Source organism: Argiope bruennichi, chromosome X2, assembly GCF_947563725.1.
Source record: "Argiope bruennichi chromosome X2, qqArgBrue1.1, whole genome shotgun sequence".
Classification (NCBI taxonomy): domain Eukaryota; kingdom Metazoa; phylum Arthropoda; class Arachnida; order Araneae; family Araneidae; genus Argiope; species Argiope bruennichi.
The window spans coordinates 1,245,121-1,271,040 of NC_079163.1; the positions used below are offsets into that span (position 1 = coordinate 1,245,121).

General features: G+C 32.1%; 1 protein-coding gene across 2 annotated transcripts in view; it reads left to right on the plus strand.

Moving 5' to 3' along the window:
* LOC129960511 (DNA excision repair protein ERCC-6-like) overlaps window positions 1-25,920 on the plus strand; it is a 193,959-nt gene that overhangs the window by 74,239 nt on the left and 93,800 nt on the right. Inside the window, exon 10 of one of the 2 annotated variants that reach the window (XM_056073987.1) lies at window positions 8,055-8,231. The exons of the other annotated variant lie outside the window; for it this stretch is intronic. Within the exon in view, the coding sequence (XP_055929962.1) occupies window positions 8,055-8,231 (177 nt within the window). The remainder of the gene's footprint in view (window positions 1-8,054; window positions 8,232-25,920) is intronic. 2 annotated transcript variants of the gene reach the window in all.

Below are 25,920 nucleotides of genomic sequence, written 5' to 3' on the forward strand. Positions count from 1 at the left end.
CAAAAAGAAGTCATATGACTTTTGCAAAATTTAAATTAAATTCTATAAATGAAATTGAAAATCTTGGAAGATAACTTCATTGAAAGTAAGATAGACCACTTAAGTCTTCTTAACATTTCAAACCGTAAAAGAAAGGAATGCTTTAGAACTAAAGAAAAAATTTCTTATAAAGCATAGACTAAATATGTCAATATTAATCAAAGTTCAGATAATAACATGAGTACTGAAGAAATTTCTAACTCGAATGAGATTTTTGAGAAATTTGATTATGATTGCTATAACTCTGAACTACCTACAGTTCTTGAAGATGCAAAAATAAGTAAGGATAAAGAAAGCTGGGCTGTTGCCCAGCTGTGGAAGCTTTGTTGTAATTTTTTGTCACTCACACATGGATTTATTGAGTGGTTTGTTTTTTATTTGCGAAACGGTTAGCTTATTCAGAATGTATCATTTTTTTTCAACGATGATCTGCTCAAAATCTGTATTTAATACGGATTGGACAGATAAAAATATCAATCCCGACTTTGCTGAATGGGTTAGAGAAATTTTGACTCTGTTTGCTGCACACTACTTTGTAATCAGATAATAAGCTTTACTAATATGAGAAAACAGGCACTTACTAATCATACCAAAAGAGGAAAACATAAATTTTCATGCCATTTCAAAAAAAGTCATCATTGATATTGGACTTTGTATCTGAAATGAATACAGGAAATGTCTAGTCTGAAAATATCATATTTGATTTCCTAGAATAAGTCGATTTCGAACTTCTGGGTTCAAGAACAATAATTTAAAGCTGAACTTTAATGAGCATGAGCACTTATTGCGTCACATTCGTCCTTTAATATATTTAATGATACATCGGACATGTTTTCATATATATTCACTGATAGTGGAATAGCCAAAAAATGTACGTTAGATCATGCAAAAATGCCGTGCATTAGTTGTTGCGGATTGCCTCCATTTTTGCAACAATCTCTTAAGAAATTTTTTAAAAATACAAAAATTTATAATATACTTTGACGCTTTGAACCGCATTTCACAAAAATGCCAAATGTATATTATTGTGAGATATTGGTGTAAATCAACAAATAGAATTTCCAAAAGATATTAGAATTCAGTATTTTTAAGGTATATCATTGCTCAAGAATTGTTTGAGAATTTTAAAGAAGTTATATCAAGTTTGGACTTACATTTACAAATTAGTATAAATGGACCAAGTGTAAATTAAAAAATTTAAAAACATATCAAAGAAGAACTTTCGCGTGAAAATGATTTTAAAATTTGATATCTAGTACTTCTGGACTACACATAATCTATGGAGTGTTTCCGTGCGAACATGTACTCGATGGAAAGTAGATGTTACTCTAAAAGCAATGTATAGAATATTTTAAGATAGTCCAACTGGACGTGCCGATTTTCGGGAAGTTTTAGGTTCTTCTGAATTTCCATTGAAGTTTTCTTCTATCCATTAGGTAAAAAATGTGTTTGCGAACGTGCTCTAAAAGTTTTTTTGACATCGCAAAGAATTGTGTAGATTTCAGTAATATGTATATATAAAATAAAAGTTTAAAAAAATACAGGTGTTTGGATCTGCTATGAGTGATAATATAAATTCTTGCCAGGGCTTAAGTTGCTGATTTTAGCCAGAAAGCTGAACATTCTGGCTAAAGTCATCTTCTGTTATATTGCTAATAGTCCTCAACTATTTCTTAAACAAATTGTGAAATCTGAATCAACAGTGTCTTTCTTATGTGCAAATCTTTTTATGCTTCTTAAACAGTCAATGAAAAATATTATCAAAAGAAGCATTATCGAATAATTAAATATATTAGATTGCAGAATTTTGATAGAGTTTAATGCTGCTACAAATCTGAAGCTGAGAAAAAATATCGATATCGGAATAGTGACTGCAAGTTACTTAATTACTAGTGTATTTACTAAAACTCAAAAAAAAAAAAAAAACCCAGAGGCTATTTAGTTGTGTGTTTTATATTTGTGAAGAATAGTATAAAAATATTTGAACAGATGTTCATAAGCTTTGCTGTTTTAAAAGCTGCAGCTTATTTAAATCCACATTTGTTGAAGAACAATGTATTATTATGGGAAAAGCGAATGGTTGACTTGCTTAAATATCTTTATTTTGATGCAGGAATTTCCCCGACATGTTTAGAACATAAAAAGATCCAATTTGAAATTTTTCTAAAAAAAAATCTAAAAAGTGTATACAAGTTTAATAAAAACTATTATTATAAAAAAGAAAAAAATACTATGCTTAGAGAATACGCCGTTTACGTATGCATACTTATACAAAAGTACTTAATTTTCGGAGCTAAGATGCTTAAAAAGTGCTTAAAAGTACTTAATTTTTGCAACAGTTTGTCATTACGCACCCTGAAGAGCAGTTTGATTCATTTAATGAAAAAAATCGTTTAGATGATTTCTATTCTAATATTATTCCAAAAAATTTCCTTATTTTTTGGAAGTTGAAAAAATAATTCTTCTGTTGTTATATGGCAATGTGGCTGTGGAAAATAGATTTAGTATCAACAAGGATATGAGTGTTGAAAATCTGAAAGAAGATTCTTTAATTGGTCTAAGAACTTTGTATGATGTCAGAAACTTTTATGGAGGTGTTCTAAATGCTTCAATTCAAAAGATTTGCTTCAGTTTGCTAAATTAGCACTTGGGAAATATTATGGAGCTTTTGAAAAACAGTAAAAAAGCCCAGGGAAAAGAAAAGGAAAAGGAGTCCAACTAACGCAAAAGCAACATTGTAAATGAAATTGTTGGAAAGGTAAAAAAAATTAAATTGATAAATGAAAAATTTGTCAGAAGTTGCAGAAATATATGAATTCACAAAAATAAATAAAAAAATATATATTAAAGTAATCGCCCTTTGTAATGCTTTTTGTTAAGTATACATAAATTGGTTTGTGTCACGATATCAAAACAATTATTTTGCGTTTTATTTCATTCGAGTCCTTAATTTTGTGTCACAGTTAAAGAGGTGAATGCGAATTCAATTAAAATAATTCAAGATGCAACGAAAACTCAACGGAATTCGGACAACATGAAATGGTTACATGCTAACCATTTAGGTTATTATGTGAATAATCCCTTAATATGTGAATTTTATTTGTTAAATTCTAGGCAATAGATAAAGAGATTTTTTTTCTGTGCAATTTAAGTATTCTTTTAATATAACTATTATTTGGAGTGATGATGATGTCGTGTCCTCGTTACCACGGAAAGGGATTGCAGTAGCTTCTGAGAGTAAAGACCCCTGAGCACCCAAGAGCAGAAGTCTGACTTCTAGCTCATATGAAGATGAAACTCACACACATTCGCTTGCATAACCTCGTTTTTACAGGGGGGCACATTCATACACCTCACAGATAGAACACAGAACAACCATGCCCGAACCGGGACTCGAACCCAGGACGCCCAGATCACGAGGAAGACGCGCTACCCCTATACCAGGACGCCGGCTCATTATTTGGAGTAATCTTAAATTGTTGCTTCCTTTCCTTACTTTTTCCATTTATTAAAACTATGGAGTATTTTGATCCCATTAGAACTAGCCCATAAGTGCTGTTCGCGCAGCTCTTTATATATTGTATATGCGTACAGGGAAAATAAAGAGAACTTTTTTTCCAGATTTGAGGGGCAATTGATAAGGTCTTAAATAAAAGGCTGGAATTCATTATGGGAAAACATTTTCTCCACTTGTAAATGTTTCGTTTGTAAAATCGCCGTTCATCTTACTAATTTCGCTGTTAAAACGGTATTGTGTACAAACTGATTTGAAATCAGTATATTTGTATGGTGAGTTATAAATGAATTTTAAATTACTGCCAATATTCATTATAAAAAGACAAGAAAGTAAGATGCACCTGCTGCATAAAGCATTGTACGGTTTGCATGAAAGTAATCGAACTAAAACTGTGAATTATATATCATCTTCAAATAATTAAATTTTGACAAATTTCCGTGATAAAATTGTGTGTATTAGGACATTTTATTTTTACTTAATGTTGATGATATTTTAATATTTGGAAAAGCTGCAATAACAAATAAAGTTGTTGCCCTAATTAAGAATATAGCAGATTTAGCCAAACTGTGTCCATTAAAATATTTGTTAGGAATGAATGGTAATTCCTTATTTCTGCATCAAATACACATATACACACACACACAATGATATTTTAAACTCTAATTTCAATTTATTAATTTCCAAGGTTTTATCTTAATTTAGCCCATAGTTCATTCTAAAATATTCTCTTATTTCCTGATCTATTTCCACTTTCTGTACTTAATTAATTCAAGAGAGACTTTGTAAAATTGCTGTTCGCGCAGCTCTTTATATATTGTATATGCGTACTTTCCCACACTCCGAGTGAAGGGACAAAATACCGCTGACGTGCCAAATTCTTTTTTAAAAGATCCCTGTGTTTCCCTTACCTTGTCGACGCGTGTAGTGAAAATCCCTATTGAAATTTCATTGTATATAAGCACTATGGAGAAATATTTTCCCTATCAATATCTCAGGTTATATAAGACCAGGGATAAAATGTTCATGAGCTTTTCCCTCATTTCTTTCTGTGTCGTTGTGTGTTGCTCGTCGCTCTTGCTTGTACATAATGCCTGTGTCTCTTAGATGAAATACAACGACGTCACGAAATCGAAAGTATCTTCACTGTTTTCAAAACTGCATTTTGCTTCACATAAAATAATGCTTACATATATATAAACATAATTGTTGAATCAGAGTCATGGTGTAAGTCAGAGAAGACACTTTGAGTTTTTAAGTTCGTTTTATTTCCATTCCGGGAGGCATGATTTTTGGCACAAGCAGAAGCGACGAGCACAACAAGAAATGAGGAAATGCTAATGAAAATTTTATCCCTGTGAATATATACTGTGAGATTTTAATAGGGATTTCCCACACACCTCGATCACAGGCAAGGGAATAATAGGGATCTTTTAGAAGAATTTGTTTAAGTCAGCAATATTTTATCCCTTCACTCGGAAATCGCTGACGAAAACATTTTTACAGTGCTTTATGTTGCATTAATTAAATAGAAAAAGTGGAATGGGATCAGGAATTAAGAGAATATTTTAGAATGAAGTTAATATGTGCTGAATTGAGCGAAAAATTCGGAAATTAATTAAGTTTAAATTAGATTTTAAAATATCATTACATACATACACACACGCATATATATATATTGAAAAGTTACTGTTAACATTTAGCAGGCTTTTGGAATCTAATGATAATCTTCTTATTATATTGGGCACTAGAATTCCAGAAAAAGGTATTATAGAGAGCTAACTGAGCTGAACTCAGTTTTTGACCAGCAGGGAAAAAAAAAAATCCATGTTGGTCTTTAATTGATTGTTCTTTTGGGTTGGTATTCTTTTGGGGTGAAAGAATGAGATATGTTATTAGTTTTTTGTAAATTAAATATCTCAATTTTTGGGTAGTTACAAAGTTTCGCAAATTGGAAAATAGTTTATATAATGGACGTGTAAAGAGGAGCGCCATTATGCGGTTTAAAACTTATTCAAAGCTGAGACGTAAGCCAGTTTTCATGCACCACAATTTTCCAAATTTCATAATGTCTGTTGGCAGTTTAATTATAAAATGAGTTTACTTTTTTATTGTGAGTTTACTTGTTATATGTGGATATCGGTAAACATATAAATAAAACACTGAAAGAGAGAATTTGCCACTTGTTATACATGGAGGTTAATTGGGACTGTAGTTTATCAAATCATTATTCTATTGTGGCCATTTGATACAATTTGGAAATATAATTTTGAATTTGATAAAGCCAAAATGGATTGCACGGAGCTCCAGCGGAATCTAAATTTGAAGCATTATGTGAAAAAGAAAAGGAAACAGTATGGTTTTCTAGAGTGACTAATGAATTTAGTATTCTACCAAAAAATTCTATTTGCTGTTCTTAATGTACACTGTGACAACGAAACTGTAATTTGTTTTCCTAAAAATATTTGTAAAAATTTTAAAACTGAACATATGGACATAAGATACAAATTTGTTAGAAAAGTAATTCAGGTAAATTAATTGATTTATATTTCAACAGATCGAATGGTAATATTTCTGATTTAGTGAAGCCATTACTCTTAAATTTAAATTATTACAAATCTTTTATTTACTGCAATTTAGCTGACTTGATGCAGAGTTGTATGCTGGTAATCTTGGATTGTTTGCATCTATTTTGTCATAAGTTGTTTGGTTGTTTACAGTTTTTCCCATGACATCAGATCTCAATGGAGACATGTCAGCCAGTGAACTGTATAGAATGCTGAATTCATTTTCCTTGATAGAATTAATGATAAGAATAATAACGTTATGTTATTTGACCTTTTTATATTCATTATCAAGCTGATTATAAACATGATTAATGATTATGATTGATGAGCCTCCATTTTCCTGTTATACTGTTCTCTCTTGAAGTCAAAAGTAATTTTAAGAACAGCTAAATGTTGAATTTAGTTTCCGTCTTTGTTACATTATTGACCAAATTTCTGCGAGTTTATAATGTTTCTTTATCTCTTCATTAAAAGCATGCTCATATCTTTTAGATAATCTTTTTCATTTGTGCATATATATTTTGCTTTGTTTTATTTTTGTTAGATTATTTGCAATGCATATATTTTTCGAGAGACATTAGTATTTTTCATAAATGCGATTGACTTCGCATTTCAAAAAAGAAAGGAAACAATATGGAATTGTGATAAAAGACGATGTTTAAATACTACATGCTTAAAAAACTAAAAAATTTTAAAACGTAGTTTTTTCCCCCTTTACGTTACTGTAAGAAATCTACCATAATCCGAATTTACTTTGCACTCATTGAAAAAAACTCTGTGCCATAATGCCATTTTTGCTGAAAATTTGAACAAACGAAATTATTATTATTATTAATTTGTAAGCAATCTTGATTTGAGTGTATTTCAATACTTAATTGTGATTCGGGTCGTTACAGAAGGTAGAAAATATTGCGTCGATTTTTCGGTTTAAAAAAATAGGTTTCTAGCAAAGAAAGTGCGTTGCTTCTGAATGTTAAGTGCTTTCATTATGAAAGAAAAAAATAAATCTATATTTCTAATGTGGGATAACTTTGTACAGAAAAAAAAAGTTTCTCTGAATCAAGAAATTTTAAAGAGTAAAATAATCCCATTTGATTTTATAATTTATTTTTGCCATTTTTAAAATTAACCAACTCTGAGAAAAATGTTTTTAATTACGACGTGTTCAGGATGTATAAAGGGGAACTAGGGATTGTGAATATATAGATACTCTCCAAAGACCCTAGAAGCTTACCTTAATACCATTGAATTTAATGACTGCACTTATAAAGAGATGCAGAAGGTGTTTTTGACATCACAAAACAAAAGACTTCTTGTTAGAGAAACCAGGAAGACCCCAGATTTACTACAATGAGTCGGAATAAATTGTTCCAATTTGTTTTGTGCAGCCCCTGTCAATAGAGTTACCTTTAAAATTGATAAAATACTCACCTTACTAATGGAGGTGGGTTATTAGATAGATTTAGTAATAATATAACTGGGAATTGCTGGAGCAAGAATTTCTGAAATGCCATTTTGATTTGGCAAGATGTATCATCATATACCTGATTATTATAATTGGGTATAAATGCAGTTTATTTATTTGTATTTTTCATCCGAAGTTATATTGTTCCACAGCAAATTTATTATTAATATGTACTGAAAAAATAATCAACACAGAGTTCCATTAATGAGGTAACTTTGTACCAAGATTTGGATGGGAGGATGAATTGTTATAAAATAAAGGGATGGTTCAAATTTTCCTTTTTTTCGAGCCATCCTTCTTTCTTCAGGGAAATGTTTGCATCTAATCCCAAAATTGCTTGAAAGTTGATGCAAGGACCCTAGATTATTCTATCATTTTCTGACTTCACTTTCTAGTATGCACTTTTTAGTTCAGTTTGCATATAGTTCAAATTATTTTGCTATATTAATTAGTATTTTTGCTTTTATAGTTTCGAACTCCTCATCGAATTATCTTGTCTGGTTCACCAATACAAAACAATTTGAAAGAATTGTGGTCCTTGTTTGATTTTATATTTCCTGGAAAGTTAGGAACATTACCTGTTTTCATGCAACAATTTTCCGTTCCTATTGTTTTAGGTGGATATGCGAATGCATCTCAAATTCAGGTAATTTTAAATTTAAGATTAACATTTTTTTTATTTTGATCTAATTTATTAATTAGATCAAACCTTTATCTAATTAACAGTGAAGTATTTTTTTAGTGAAATATCTTCCCTATACTGTAATGTCGATCGTTGTTTTTTGTTTTCTGATATTATATAAATATTTTCTCAGTGTTATATTTACATTTACAGAAGAAATATTGTGAGAATTAAAGTAAGATTTATGAAGGTCCATGAACTTGCATAATACTGAATGTTGTGATAGTTATGGTGGATAATACTGTCAATATATCCCTTCACTGGCAATGTTTAAGCCAATTTGACTTACTCTAATTTACTTCATTTTTGAGGTTGGGGTAATTAAGTAAACAAAAAGTATTTTCATTTATTAAAATATAATTTATATGAATCATGTTTTTATGTCCGAATCTGAGTAAGGGTTATACATCGCAAATTCTTGAAAATAAATTGTAAATAATGACATAAAACAGTAGAGATAAACTGGCCTTTTTTTATTAAACAGCAAGTATACAATATATTGACAATAAAATCTCTTCATTATTAAAACAAAAGCAAATTTACCATAACAAATTATTGTACTGTTTTTCCACAAGTGTTTTGGATTCTCTCTCTCTCTCTCTCTCTCTTTTCGGGGGGGGGGGTAGAAATGATCTTAATAAATATTACAGGAAATATTATTGGATAAACCAGAATGTAAATTATATGATAGAGCTGTAAAAACACTTAATATATTGTTAGGAATTTGTGATATTGCTTTGTATCGCAAAAGTTCTATCATAAGGAAAACCGTTTTAGATATATCTCTGATGGATGCTGAACGGGTGGCGGATCAATGTCTCCCAGTCTCCATGACCATTTGGCAACTTGACAACGAAATAAATTAATATTAAATAAATATTAATAAATTAAATGATATCTTGCATTAGAGTTATTTTCATTTTTCTGTAGAAGCTCAGCCGATGAACTTAATTTGATGAGGACAGTTATATCTGTATTACTATTATGTTACCTTTATTACTCTTAAATACTGGGAAATTTGACTCAACAAAATTATTAAATTAGAAATATAATATTAAATTTTTAAATAAAATATCTATATAATTATGATTTCACCTAAATGAATCATCAATATGAATTATAATTTGAAATAAAGTATTTGGACTGTGAATAAAAAACGCAAGATTCAAAATTTTCAAATAAAACATTTGGAAATGAAAATAATAAATGCAAGATTCAAGGATTTTATACAAATCACTTGTAAATGAATATAACAAACACAAGATTCAAAATACTCTTATAATAAGCATTTGTTATTAAATAAATAATACAAAATATATTTGGGTGTAATTGATAAAAAAAAGCATTTTTATTTAGAAACTTGGGATTATTTTGACACAAGTGATAACAGAAGATAGCTTAATCACATTCAGAGGAGTAAAAATTTAACCTGAGGTATTTGCTATCTTATTCCGATTATCACGTGTCATTAGGAGGTATTAGAATCTTGGACTATTATTCTTTCTTCATATACAAGGTTTGTATACATACTAAAACATAAAAGTATTCTGACATAATGGATAACAGAGGATAGTTTGACTACAGAGATGTAGAAAAATTTCCTCTGAGGTATTTGCTAATTTTCTCCGATTATCACGTGTCATCACTTTTATTTATTTATTCTTAGTTTAAAACCTTAAATTTAGATAAATTTAATTTATTTGGGTAAATCATTTTTCTTGATTTTAAAAGCATAAAGATAAATTTCAAATAAAGCACATTTTAAATTTATGCATAAAACTTTGAAAATAGTTTGATAAAAGCCTCAAAAATTCAATATTTTAAATAATATTAGAAAAAAGATTATTTGCAATAGTACTAAAATTTAAATATGCAGTTCAAAATAAAATAATAAATGCACAATATAAATCTTGAATTTCTGTAAGGAATAATATTATGGATGAATTCACTTATAATCTTTCAACTGTTGAGTCAGGAACTTGCTTGTATATTTCGCAGAACCTTGGGCAACAAACGCTATCTGTTAATTCAGATCTGAATGAAACCATGAACGGGAAAAGAGCGTTCTCACGGCTAAATAGACGAAAAAATGCATCCCCGCGAAAATAGCGGGTTGTGCAAATTTTGCTACTTCTATGTTGCCCATGGAAATCGCGGGATGCGCAGCGAGAGGGTCAAATTTGAAGGAAGGTTATTACGATTATTATGGTGAAAATGGAACACAAAAATGATATCTTGGAAATCTAGATGGGTCATTTGGCACAGGCAAGGCTGAATGGAACTTCTTTAAGATGAAAAGGAGCGCAAAGGAATGAAGGCAGAGAAGGAGGCGAAATCAATTCAGTGAGAACTGGATACTGGGGTTACGGATAGCAGAGGGTACTCCATCGGTAGCTTGGTCCAGATCCGAAGGCAGCGAAGAACTTAAACCTCGGGCCCGAGTAGCATGACACCGAGACGGACGAAGCCGACGGCCGAGCCAAGTCTTAGAAACCATCAGCGAGCCACGGAACCGCACCGCAACGTCTCCTCCGCGCATTTAATTCTTTAACAATTCGAAATTTGAACACAAATAACTATCCTGTCGGCTGATTATAATGTAAAGACATAATTTTTTAAGCATTAGCGGGGCCGAAGAGAGAGAAGACACTGAAATTTTAAAACTTCCTATTTATTCTATTTCAGAAGGCATCATTTATGTACAAGTAAGAAGCGGCGATGAAACTGTCGTGCGTTCACATTGCGATACAAATGCAAAAGAGCGCGAAATATTTTTTCCGAGTGGATTTTATACTACGAGTTTCTAATAGGGATTCTTTGACACGTGTAGACTTACGAAAGGGAAATATACGCATCTTTTAAAATAATTTGCTTAACTTGATAGATTTACAAGCTCCCACTTTACAGAGCTCGTTTAGCATTAACTAAATAAAAAAATAAAAAAAAAGTGAAATTTGGAACAGGAAATAAGAGAACATTTTAGAATTGCTTGGAAGAAAAGCATTCAAAAATATATATTTGGGTTTTCTGGAACTTATTACCACATACTAGTAATTAATCGCCGAAGATCGCTAATACACAAATGCATTTATTGGAGAATAAGTTTCGATGAGACCACTTCCATTTGTTTTAGTTTTACTTTTCTTAGTTGCCCATTTCTTCATCTATGTTTGAGTGTTTCCTGCAATAGATTTTTAGGTTAGTATTATTATGTTTTATTTTAATCTTTTGATTTAAGTATTTTCTTTTCAATATTTTTGTAAGTAGGATCATTAAGGGTAAATAATCAGGTCATAATAAGGGTGAACGAATTTTGAAACATTGCCCTCTTCTTCGATTTAAAATGCTCTTATGCTAAGAAAAATTCTATAATTTATTTCTATGCATAATTTTGTTCTGGAGGGTTCATTAAACAATGGCTGTCTTCGAATTAATTCATTAATTAGCCAGGCGTAATTACAACAATATTCATAATTACCATAGTATGTTCCCAATTGCCCAGAAAATATGAGACAATTTCATTTCAGATTACAACACGAAATGATTTGACGAGAATATATTTGGTATGATAGTAAACTACTGCTTATTGACTCAGAATTTATTTTACCGCCCGTTTCCAAATGTCACTAAATATGGATTTTTTAAACTGTTTTTCAATAAAAATAAATTCTATTTCATGGATTATTGCGTATAAATGTGTAAACCTTTTTAATACCTTAAATTTAGAGTAATTTATGGTCATTTAATTTCCATTTTTGTCGAGAAATGAACCTTTATAAAAATTCATATGGCTGAACATAATGAGACACGAGAAGGAAATATATGGGGTATAGAAACTTACTTTAAACTGAGTAAGGACTAATAATTCAAATTAGATCTCCTATTTCAGTAGGAGGCTCGATTTAATTTTTCTTTGACATTTATGCTGTCTGAAAAAAAAAAAATCTGTTTAGTGATAGGATCTGGTAGTATAACTTAAATATAATTCTTGGCAGTCGCAAACTGACAGTAGCCACCAAAAGAAATTTTGATTTAAAATAATTGGGACCCTGCTAGCTTATCACATTAGTTAACCACTATCTACTCTATTAATCCCTTAAATGAATTATTGGTTCCTGGTTCATTCTGGTACCTTCAACATAATCGATTAAAATATAGATATTTTTTGAAAAATCAATCATGATTGATTCGAGATGTTATTTTTACCATCTTGACGATCTCCGTTTCTTAGTAAAACGAGTCAAAATCATCATCATCAAATTCCTTGTTCAGTTTACCGTTGTTTAAATTTCCTTGACGTTAGTCTTTTTGCTTTCTTCTATTTTCGATGCCAAACAATATCAAATAAATATCAATAACAAGCTTTCACACATTAAAATTATTATATGTAAATGACATGGTATATTCTTCAAAAATATCAATCATTAATTTTTCATAAAATAATAAAAAAATTTGGTGGAGCAGGACAATAATGTGTTCTTATACTTATTATTACCTTGTATTATTAATAAATTATTCAAAGTGCTATAAAAATATAGGCCTTTATCGCATTCAAAATCTTTTCCTAACTATTCCACAATGAAAATTTTCAGGAGAGGTTGAGAACCCTATCCTGTTTCTCAGGAAAAATTTCAAAAATGGGAAATTTAATCTTTCTGGTAATCGCTATATCCTAGAGATCCGATAAGTATTTAACTTATTAACTTACCTTGTAAATAACTCATATTGGGAATGGATAATGACGGTCAGAAAAATTATGTTTTCTAAAACTATGATTGCAACTAAAACAAATGAACGTTAGAAAATGCCACTGACAGAAGCGGGAAAATATTTATCGTCTTCCTTTAGAGTGTTATAAAGAAGGCAAATTTTTTTCAGCTTACTTAGGTTTTACCTATGCATTTTGTTATCACTGTTCCCAATTACTCCTTTTTCAGTTGTTTTCTTCACTCGCCCTATATATATATGTAATGATATTTTAATTCTAATTTCAATTTAATTAATTTCCAAGATTTTATCTTAATTTAGCCCATAGTAACTTGATTCTAAAATATTCTCTTATTTCGTGATCCAATTCCACTTCCGGTTTAATTAATCCCTTTGTAAAAATAATGCGCCATCAGTACTACGCATTAAATGAAAGTGATACTTTTACCCTTCAAAAGGTGTCAAAGGTCACACGTGTATTGAATTGGCGCCTGGCCAGAAATCCAATGTTGGTATGAAGATTCTAGCCCCGCCTCCCGGAACTATAAAAGACGAGCACTCAAGCTGGGAAGAAGTTGTGTGGATCGTCAGAAGTTGTGTGTGAGAGGAGTCGGAGTCGCCGACAAGTAAAGAAACAGGAGGATTAGACAGCAAGTAAGCTGCTGAACTATTAGAAATTAAATACGCTGCGTCATTACGATTTATTGGCGGTATTTGTAGCAGAAAAATTTTTGTAACATTTGGTGTCAGAAGTGGGATTAGTTGGACTTTCCTGTGTATGCCTTGAAACAGAGGAATGGATGAAAAATTTGCAGATCTATTTCCATGTTGGCAGACATAAAGAAAGGACAAGAGGAATTGAAAGCCGGATTAGGAATTGAAAGCCGGATATGGATATGAACTATTAGAAATTAAACACGCTGCGTCATTACGATTTATTGGCGGTATTTGTAGCAGAAAATTTTTTGTAACAATATATATATATATATATATATATATATATATATATATATATATATATATATATATATATATATTCTACTTCATTCTACATATAGATACATTCTACTTCAATGAAAATATGTTATATATATAAGTAACAAATTCGAAATCCTGTCGGCTTTTTAATATGTAACATTATTTTATGTGAAGCAGGATGCAGTTTTGAAGACAGTGAAGAGACTTTTTATCTTTTTAAATTCTTTTTAATCCATCGGAAAAGCATAATTATTTACAAGCAGAGACGCGGACAAGACGTCCACCGCAGCGTAGTACAAAAGCCGAAGTGGGGAAAAAGGGGCCGAAATAAATTATCCCTCGTCTTATATAACCTTAGATTTTGATAGGGAAAATATTTCTCCACGGTGCTAATATATTAATAAGATTCTGATAGGGATTTCTGACGCATGTCTATCACATGTAAGGGAAACACAGGGATCTTTTAAGAAAGAATGTGCTTACTGGACATTTTTACCCCTTCACGCCGAGCGTGTGAAAATATCGGCGTTTAGCTGACTATGCAATTTTATAAAGCTTCTCTTGAATTAATTAAGTAGAGACAGTGGAATTGGATCACGAAATAAGAGAATGAACTTATTATGGGCTATATTAAGATAAAACTTTGGAAACTAATTAAGTTGAAATGAAAGTTTAAAATATCATTACATTTTCCCCCCACTGCAAGACGTGAAAGTATGTCGGGGCCCTCGACACACAGCCTTACGTTACAGTTGTGGTCAAGTAAGAAAAATTAAAATTTAAAAGCATATTAAAAGTGATACCAAAGTTTCCCTTACCTTTACATTATATAAACATTAATGCAGAAATCCCATTCATCATTTTACATTAGAAATATAAAAAGAATTATATTTGTAAAAATAGAATATTTCAAAATGGGAAAATTATTACCAACTTACATACCAATAATAATTATATGTCTTTACATATTGTGGAAAATAATAACACTAGTGATAATAAGGTTAGGGTAGTGAATACCTCAGCGGAAATTTTCCCACCTCTGACTGTAAATAAATTATCTGAACCTGTATTATCTCTGGTGTCAGAATATTCTCATGTGTTTGCAAAAAATAAATATGATGTTGGTAAAATAAGAATGGAACCCTCTAGAATAAATTTAACATCTGATTTACCAGTTTCACAAAGGGCTTATAGAACCTCTGCTATTGATGAAATTAAAATAAATTATTCCTCCCCTTATTTAACCTTAGATTTTGATAGGGAAAATATTTCTCCAAATATATTAATAAGATTCTAATAGGGATTTCTGACGCATGTCTATCACATGTAAGGGAAACACAGAGATCTTTTAAGAAAGAATGTGCTTACTGGACATTTTTACCCCTTCACGCCGAGCGTGTGAAAATATCGGCGTTTAGCTGACTAAGCAATTTTATAAAACTTCTCTTAAATTCATTAAGTAGAGACAGTGGAATTGGATCACGAATTAAGAGAATGAACTTATTATGGGCTAGATTAAGATAAAACTTTGGAAATTAATTAAGTTGAAATTAAAGTTTAAAATATCATTATACATACATACATATATATACACACACACACACACACACACACAGGGTGTAGGATTCGGATAGAACACGTCATGACGAGTATTTTGATGTGGTTCCCGAATATAGCCTGTCGGCGCTGCCGAGCTTTTTTTAATTTTTCTTTCTCATCAGAAAAATTAATAAGGCAAAGACTTCCCTTTTAGTAAGTAAATGTAAACGAAAATAATTGGTATGACACCATATTTAAATTTTTTGACAACATTTAATTGACGTAGGACGAAACATAACATACAAGAACACTATCACAAAATTTAGCACGAGAACATCATAGAGCTCCAAACATCCATCATCTTTTTCTCTCGGCACCGTCTCTCCCGCCGTACTACTTCTCCACCCTCTTCCCTTCAGTTCGTTATCTGGTTCTAATCATCCGCAGCGCCCTCGCACGCCGCCTCTAAGAGAAAAACTGGTCTTCAAACGGCAAAAGTTTTTCTCTGATTCCTTTGGACAAAGTTAATAACATATAAGGAAAAATAACTAAACGAAATAAGAACATCTCATCCACATATTGAAATAACAATGAAAGCTCCGAATATATATATATGAAAAATAATTAAACGAAATATGAACATAGCATACATATCGTTATCTATACTTATAATAAAGCTCAATGTGTGTGTGTGTGTGTGTGTGTGTGTGTGTGTGTGTGTTGGCGCTCTACAGGTCAGGTCATTTGACATACAGCTATCAAATTTGGTACATGTATACCTTAGAGGTCGGGAATGTGCACCTGGGGTCCCTTTTTTTGAAATTTTAATTAGAATTTTAATTATTAGTTAAAAACTAACTTTCCCGCCAAAAAAATCTTCCATTTTCCTCGCCGCCAACTTTTCCGCCAAAAAAATCTTCCATTTTCCCCACCGCCAACTTTCAGTTATTTTTTTCTCCCAACAGAATTGAGGCTAGGGTTAACATTTTTCGGCGGATTATTTCAAACGATTCTGTTTATTTTCTTAATGTTTTATGCATTTAAAATTAAACATTGTTAATTAATCCATGTTTCACATTCATTCTGAAGTACTTTTGAATTAAAATAACACAGAATAAAGGAAATTAAAAATGTATAATCTGCATAGCGTTACCCCAACTGGCGTAGAAAAATTCACGCACTTGCGTTAACGTAACTGGTGAAGAAAATTCACGCATGCGCATTGTTTTCTGACTGTTGACATGGCAACCAACGGATGATTTAAATTATTTTTAGGTTAGTTGCATGCTTTTTTAAGTAAATTGTATTTATGTTAGTTATATATTTTTTGTATATGCTTATAATTTTAAGTACATCGTTTTTTAAGTAGTTTTTTTAACCTGTTTTCAATGATTTAAATTATTTTTAGGTTAATTGGATGCTTTTGTAATTAAATTGTATTTATGTTAGTTATATACTTTTTTGTATATGCTTATAGTTTTAAGTACATCGTTTTTTAAGTATTTTTTTAAACCTGTTTTCGACCGATTATTGTAAACGATTCATTTTATTTTTTTAGTGTTTGATGCATTTAAAATTAAACATTGTTAATGAATTGATCTGTTCATGATGAATCTGAGAAATTTTTGTTGACAAATTCTTGAGATATTACATAAATTAAGAAAGATATTCTTTAGTGCCCATAAAGTCTAAACGCTCAGTGTCTCTATTATCAGTAATCATAGTATTAAAAAAATGCTTTGTTTCAGTAAAAAATATTATTATATTAATTGCAGATTAATCATTTACACTTTAATTTAAAGCATAATTTCTACGAGGGGTAACAGAAAATTAGAGAGATACATATCAGGCTATGACTGAAGGCCCTTATAATATTATGAGTGAATTATATGACTATCAAAATTTGAAGTTTTAAAATATTTTGCCGAAGAATCTATTAAAGTTGGAATTGCGTAAAATATTTAATGGTACGACAGGAGTTTAACCTCCTGCTTGGAGCAATTTTTAAAAATCGCCAACAACGACCTTGCGAAATGTTCAAAAGCAAAGGAGCAGATGTTCAATTATAGTGCATAATAAAGATTGCCAGCTTTGGAGCGTTATCGCAACTTGGCGAAGAAGGGAGTTAAACTCCGGTTCAACCTATTTAATTATTAAAATTTAAACGAACATTAAGATTGGCGAACCGGCTGGTCGCCAAAGGCGGCTAGTATTAAATAAAAATGAATACATATATTGAAAATAATTAAACACAATAAGAATATAGCGTACATATGTTGAAATAAAAACCGAACAAAACATACATTAACACAATGGATAGTGAGAACTAATTTTAACAAGAAAAAGAACTAATGTTTAGTTTGTAGACGAGATAAAGCATCAGCGTCTTTGTTTAAGATTCCAGGACGATGAGTAATTTTGTAACTCCATCGTTGCAAAGCCAATGCCCAACTTGTTAATTTAGGGCTTTTTGGAGTTTTTTCAATTAAGTATTTTAATGGATTATGATCAGTTACGATTTCTACCGTAGTTCCATGCAACCATTTATCAAATTTTTTAAATCCAAACAAAATGGCATAAGCTTCCTTTTCAATGGTTGACCAATTTTTTTGAGTTTTGTTAAATTTTTGGCTTACAAGTGCGATGGATTTATAATTTCCCTTTTCTTCTTTTTGGGTTAGACAACAACCAACTGCATAGTCAGAAGCGTCTGAGTGAATTTCGAAAGTTTTACCAAAATCAGGGGCATTTAACGCTGTCGCCTCACATAAAGCTTTCTTCAATCTAAAAACGATTCTTCTTCGCGTTTTCCCCAATTTACATCTCCTGATTTTTTCCCTTTGGTTAGTTCAGTTAGAGGGGTTGCAATTTCCGCATAATTAGGAATATATGATCGATAAAATCCCATTAGTCCTAACACAGATCTTACTTCCTTTTTCGTCTTTGGCCTTTTTAGTCGTTTTATTGCCGCAATTTTTTCCTCGTCTGGTGCATGCTTACCTCCTCCTATCTTATGGCCTAAAAATTGTAGTTCTCGGGCCGCGAAAGTGCATTTTTTAAATTTTACAGAAAACCCTGTCTTTTCTAATTCCTACAATACCTTTCTCAGATGAATTAAATGTTCGCTCCATGTTTTGGAGTACACTATTATATCGTCAATGTAAGCTTGAGCATAACTAGAATGGTTTCGAAGAACACTATTCATTATTTTTTGGAATGTACCCGATGCTCCCGACAGACCAAAAGGCATAACCTTCCAATGATATACTCCGTTACGAGTAGAAAAAGCTGTTAAAATTTTGTTCTCATCATTCATTTTAATTTGGTAATATCCCTTTAGCAAATCTAGACAAGATAACCATTGAGCCATCACCGCAGTAAAAACTAATTCTTGTGTATCTTTCATGGGGTAATTAGGAACTTTTGTTACAGCATTAAGGGCTCTATAGTCAATACACATTGGAATGGATGCGTCCTTCTTTGCCACACATACTATAGGATATGTAATGTCTGCATTCGAAGGTTCAATCAAGTGTAAGTCCAACAGTTCTTTCACTTGTCTGTCCGCCTCTGCTCTATAAGACATTGGAACACTGTAGGAATGCGGTTTCCGTCTAGTAATATTGGGCAAAAGTTCAATCACGTGCTCACCGATTGCAACTGGTTGCACTGGTCTTTTGAATAAGGGTTCAAATTCTTTTAATAATTTCTCCAATTCTGCTTGCTGCGTAGTTGATAAGTCAGGTGAGGCTACGGATTTTACTTCCTGCCAAAAGGAGTCTTCTTTCAATGGAGTATTTTCAATGTCACCAAATTCTTCTTCCCCTTCAAATATGACGTTCACACTTCCGGAGCTAGCAATAAATTCTCTCATTTTATTTTGATGCACATGCCTCAGACTACTCTCAGGCATCTTCACTAAAAATGAATGTTCATTCTTTCGTGATTCGATGGTACATGGACCTTGCCATCTAGCTAAAAGCTTGTTTCCAGAATCAGGTAATAGAACAATTACCTTGTCTCCTGGATTAAAGACTTTCTTCGTAGATCTCAAATTGTAATAACGAGCCATTCTTTCTTGCTGTACTGTTGAAATCAATTTTGCTTTCTCAGCTGCGTCTTCTAGCTGCTTCTTAAGCTTTTCCATGTAAAGAGATACTGGAGTAGTATCCAACTGCAAACCCTCTTCATCTGCCACCCAAGTGTTCCTCAGAATAGATAAGGGTCCTTCTGGTTTTCGTCCATACAACAACTGAAAAGGTGCTAAGCCGGTCGTGCTGTTGGGGACTTCTCGTTAGGCCCACAAAATGAATGGTATTTTTGTATGACATGTACGTGGCTCTTCCAAAATGACATGATGTAGCATGTGCTTTAACGTCTGATTAAATCTTTCTACCAGCCCATTCGACTCTGGATGCAATGGTGTCGAAAATCTTGGGCTGGATCCCATTCTTTTTTCAAACTCTTGTGTCAAACTAGCATTGAAATTAGTTCCATTGTCTGATGCTATTATATTAGGCACACCTGTCCGCATGAAGATGGTTAACAGTGCTTCACATGTAGCTTTGGCAGTTAAACTGGTCAGTGGTACTGTCTCAGCCCATCTCGTGTGTTGATCAACTAGACATAATATATATCTGTGACCTTTTGCACTCGGCGGATCCATAGGTCCAATGATGTCGATGTTTACCACTTGGAACGGCAATTCTGGTCTTGCCACAGGAGTAATTGGTACTCTGTCCTTTTGATTTATTCGCCTTGTCAACTGACACTCTTTGCACTGTTGACAAAAAGCTCTGACATCTTTGGATATTCCATGCCAGTAAAAAGAATACCTTATTCTTTCAGCAGTTTTTCTTGCGCCCATGTGACCTCCAAATACCGAACAGTGAGCTAAATTTAGAACTTCAAGTCTACGCTTTTTAGTCAAAACTAGCTGAGCAACGGACTCCCCTAAAACTTTTTCTTTGTGAAAGAAAAATTTATTATGGAAATAATATCCTCCGAACTTTTCATTTGCACATTTTCTAGCATATTCCAAATCTGGACAACCCACTTGATCTTTAAGAAATTCGTCCGACCTTGATAGTTCTTTAGCATTCTTTTCTGAATTTTCCACAGAGAATGCCCTTATTTCTTCACTTCCCAAGACTGGGTTGTCATCACTTGTTTCATCGACGATTTCTCTATCTTTAATTGTCTTCGGTTCCGAGTTCTTTTCGGAAATATCAACGAAATAATTTTCTTGAACACCCTGCAACTTGTTCCTTATTTCTGGGGGCAACAGTACATCATCCACCAGAGTAGGAGCAACTGCACACAGCACTTCTTGGTGAATCATGTTCCCGTCTTTGCCAACGATGACACCCATTGGAATATTGACAAGAGAACATTTCTCTGCTGGACCAAAAATGCCTTTTATATAAATTGAAGCCTTATCTTCAACAGGAAAATCAGTCAATATATCTCTTCTGAGTACAGTTATTTCAGTGCCAGAATCAATTAAAGCTGTTGCTGGCTTTCCATTCACACTTATACGTATCTTTTCTAGATTACAAAGACCTTTATCAAGACAAGGTCGTCTGTGAGACATCACTTTAGCCACTATTGCCGTTTCCTTAGTTACCGGTTCTGGATCCACGACAGTTCTGTGAACATTTGCCTTTCTTCTACTATCTTGATCTGAGTTCGTCTTTAAAAGTTTGGGACAGAACTTCTTTACGTGACCATCCACTCCACAGAAATAGCAAGTAAACTTTGGACGGTTTTTCAGTTCGTATCTATTCCGTGTGAAACCTTTATCTTGCTTCATCTGTTTAGGACTATTATTATAGACTATTATCACGGCTAAAGGCGTTATTTCTAACATTTACTTGTTGATGTGCCTTGGGATTTGGATTCGACGGTCTCCGATAAGTTTTTCGAATACACTCGTACTCGTCTAGCTTGTCTGCTAAATCTTGGGGTTTGACTAATGTCCCCCATACGTTAACAAAATGATCACGAACCTCTTGTGAAACTCTCTTCTTTACTTGATCCGTAATGATCAAATCTTTCAGTCCCTCCAAATCTGTGACATTCAAAGCACTTATCCAGCCTTGAAAGTAATTTGTAACTTCATAAATGAAATCTTTCCAACTCTTCTCTGGATTTCTTTGGTGCTGAACAAATTTCTGCCGAAAACCTTCAGCATTCAATTTAAACTTCTTCATCAAGATTTCCTTCACATGTTCAAAATTAAAAAATTCTTCTTCTGGAATTCTTGCGATCAGTTCCACTATCTCTGCAGGCATGAGAGGTATTAAACATGACACCCAGTTTTCCTCATCAATTTTCAACCTCTTGACTTGTCACTCAAACAATGACATATATAAGACAATGTCACATTCTTTTTCGTCGAATTTTGGCATGAACTTGGAAATTTCAATCTGCGGATTGATGTGAAATTGTCCACCACTAGCTGACCTAGCATTAGCTGCAGCCATTCCTGCTTCTATTTTTTTCTTTTCCAATTCAAATTCCATCTCCATCTGTAACTTCGACTTACTCTCTTTTTCCTTTCTTGTAGAGATTATTGTTTCTAGTAAAGTTTTGACAAATTCTTCTTCATATACCTGACTGCCAGTAATTAATGTTTTTAGCCCATATACTGTCATATCAGATTTCGGTTCCTCCCCCATTTCAGTTGCCAACACTATAAGATCACACTTGATACCCTTTGCCAAAAACGCCATTATTAAATAATAATTCTGACCCGAAAATAGAAATTTACCCCGTTTCTTTTAAATTATACAAATACTTTTTTTTTTTTTTTAAAAAACGCGCAACAAGAATTCTGTTACTGCGGAAATACTCTTTACAATATTGAAAAAAAAAAAAAATACTCAAATGAAAATAAAGTAAAATAATAATAATTGCTAACAATATTATCTTGATAATTTTTAAATTCATAAAACTTATTTTAACAATCTAAAATGCAAGTACATGTTCCAAACAATTTCTGTTTTATTTGAAAACATTTCTTAAAATATTAAACATAAAATGGTTTATGCACTTGCGACACACTTTTTATAATGTAACACAAATTAACTTTTAACAACTTTTGTTGTCGTTCTATTTCACAACAATAAAATATAATCTCTAATACAACACTCCCTTTATACTTATATCAATAAAAAAAGAAAATGCAAAATTAATAAATCTTCCATAAATAAAGATCATTCATATTAAAATATTAAACCAGAATTATTTATTTGAGCTATAGTCAAATGCTACGAAACAATAACTGAAAGAATTTAGTACATAAACAATCATAAAATGAAGAGAGTATTAGAATGCTTTCTCGAATAGCAGCAAATAGTATTAATTCTAAGAAATATCCTTTTAATAAAAAAAAACACAAATGGCATAAATTAGATGATAAAAAAAAACCATAAATCTACTCTTTCCTTTTACTTATTTCTTGTTTTTTTTTTTTTTTTTTTTTTAAATTGCCGTCAACAGGATTCATAAAACAAGAATGATTTATCCAGAACACCGGAAATACGTATATCAATCAGAAAAGTATTATTTTTAAAATATCTTTTGTTCGGAATCGAAACGAAAGTTTTACTGGTAATTATTTTTCAACTAGAATACAGAATTATCAAGCATAAAATTCAATTAAATATTTCACTTATTTAAGGCAACAATCAAAATAAATTCTTTAATGTCCAGAATATCTGAAAAAAGAACATAAATATCAAAACAAGTGAAACAACAACTCGTAGAGCTTATTATTGTATTTTCCAAGAATTAATTCGTTGCAATGTTTATGGAACATTTACTTTATTATATATTTAAAAAAAGTATATCAAAAGAACACCAGTTTTATTCTTATAAAAATAAAGAATTTACTATAAAATGATATACAATTATTTATGACAGCATTCACCCTTTCAAAACGAAACGATAGTGTCAACAATTGTTCAGCTCATTTCTTGACAGAAATAAATTTTTAACACAGCATGTTTTATTTTTATTTTTCTAAAAGGTACAATAATCAGGTACTAAAAGGTACTTTCTTTTTTTCCTCTTTATTTTACTGACGTAAACTATATTTAATCATCGGAACCACTGACACGGTATTATCACTGACGTAACAAATAAAATGGCAAGTTCCTGGCAGAACAAAGTATAAACTATAATAAATTAATACTTATTTGTGCTGTAAAGATATATTCCCAACATGTTAGAAGATGACACAACATGCAGAAGTTAGAAATCTGGATATCACTGACGTGATACTTAAACCTATATTCCTGACGGAACAAAATCACTGGCGTGATACAACAAATTGTATTCCTGACGGAACAAAATCACTGGTGTGATACAACAACTTATATTCCTGACGGAACAAAATCACTGACGTGATACAACAAATTATATTCCTGACGGAACAAAACTATATCTTTACATGCGCACCAAATCAGTAAACATTTAGCTTACCTGAGTTCTTTTAGCTACTGCCGTAACTTCCCTCATCACATACCTGGATTCGGTGGGTTACCTCGATTTCCTTTTGGATTAAAAGAAAAGATAATGGACTCCTCCATTAATCCAGATCCCGTTCGCTGCCACCAAGATGTTGGCGCTGCCGAGCTTTTTTTTAATTTTTTTATTTCTCATCAGAAAAATTAATAAGACAAAGACTGCCAGTAAGTAAATGTAAACGAAAATAATTGGTATGACACCATATTTAAATTTTTTGACAACATTTAATTGACGTAGGACGAAACATAACATACAAGAACACTATCACAAAATTTAGCACGAGAACATCATAGAGCTCCGAACATCCAGCATCTTTTTATCTCGGCACCGTCTCTCCCGCCGTTCTACTTCTCCACCCTCTTCCCTTCAGTTCGTTTTCTGGTTCTAATCATCCGCAGCGCCCTCACATAGTGTCTTAGTCTAATTAAAGTGTGAAGCTTGTGTCATGAAAACTTCAAGAAATGAGGGAAAAAACCAAGTAAAAATCAATGTTTATTGAGAACTTTCAATACAATAGATTTTCGAAATGTCCGCCGTCCGAACAAATGACATAGTGAAGTCTGGAATAGAAGTTCGCAACTGCTTTCTGCAAAATATCCGTTCCAATTTCCTTGACCTCTATTTCAATTGCTGCTCTCAAGTCGTCCAATGTTGAGGACTACGTGAGATGCACTGTGTCTTTCAGACGTCCCCATAAAAAGAGTCGCATGGGTAAAGATCCGCCAAGTAAGGTGACCACTCTATATCATTACCTGTTGTCATAACGGAATCCAACTCGATCAGTCTATCGTGAAAATGTTCCGCTAAGAGATCGAAGTTTCGCTGAGTGCAGTGAGGTCTAGCACCATTTTACATAATCCAATTATCGTGTTTATGCGATGCAAGAATGGGATGACACCGTCATCCAACACGTCAAAATAAGCTTTACCGGGGACATTTTCAATAGAAAAAAAACTGGACCAATGACTCATTCGACAGATAACGCACATCAAACTGTGAACCTAAGTGGGTTCAGCGGCCGAACTATTGCATGAGGAAGATTTCCAGTGGCCAAGAACCTCCAGATCTGTTTGTTAACATATCTTTGGAGGTGGAAATGCACCTCGTGACTGAACCAGATTCGATTAAAATCAGTTTCGCCTCATTAATCGTGCCTGCAAATCAAACCTTCTAAAACCATCCAAATCGGTCAATGGTTATTGATTTGAATGTTGTAAGGGAACAGAGTCGCATATGAATTTGCATGTTCACTTACAGACGCGCTTTTCCTCTCATTGGTTATCCCAAATTTCCTTAGTCACCTAGGGAATCTTCCACGTTGTGCAATGGTCATATGCATTGTAATTTGGAATATAAACTGTCCGATTCATAACTAACATTCTTCGTGTAATTAGACTATGATGCTATATTCGGGGTCCCACATGTTGTACATCAAAATACTCGTCTTGACACGTTCTATCCGAATCTAAATATTAATCGCTGCATACCTTGTGGGACGCCCTATATATATATATATATATATATATATATATATATATATATATATATATATATGGGCCGCCGCGTGGGTATTAGGTGCCCTTGTTCAAATTGAAATTTGGTGCCCCTTTATGGGGTTCTGTTGCACTCTTATAAAGTGATGCAAATTATATGTGAAATACTCTCTTATAGTATTCAAAATTTGACTTTCGAACTGAAAATTATAATATTAAAACATGTTTGTCTTATTGTTTTTTATTATTTCATAAATTTTAAAAACAAAACAATGATAAGACATTTTTTAAGTAAAATATAAAAATTAGAAAATATATTCAAATATTTATTCTCCTAGCTTTCGCAGCTACAAACGCTCGTATCAATTCCTTTATATTTAATTTATCCAAAATTTCGCTCTCTA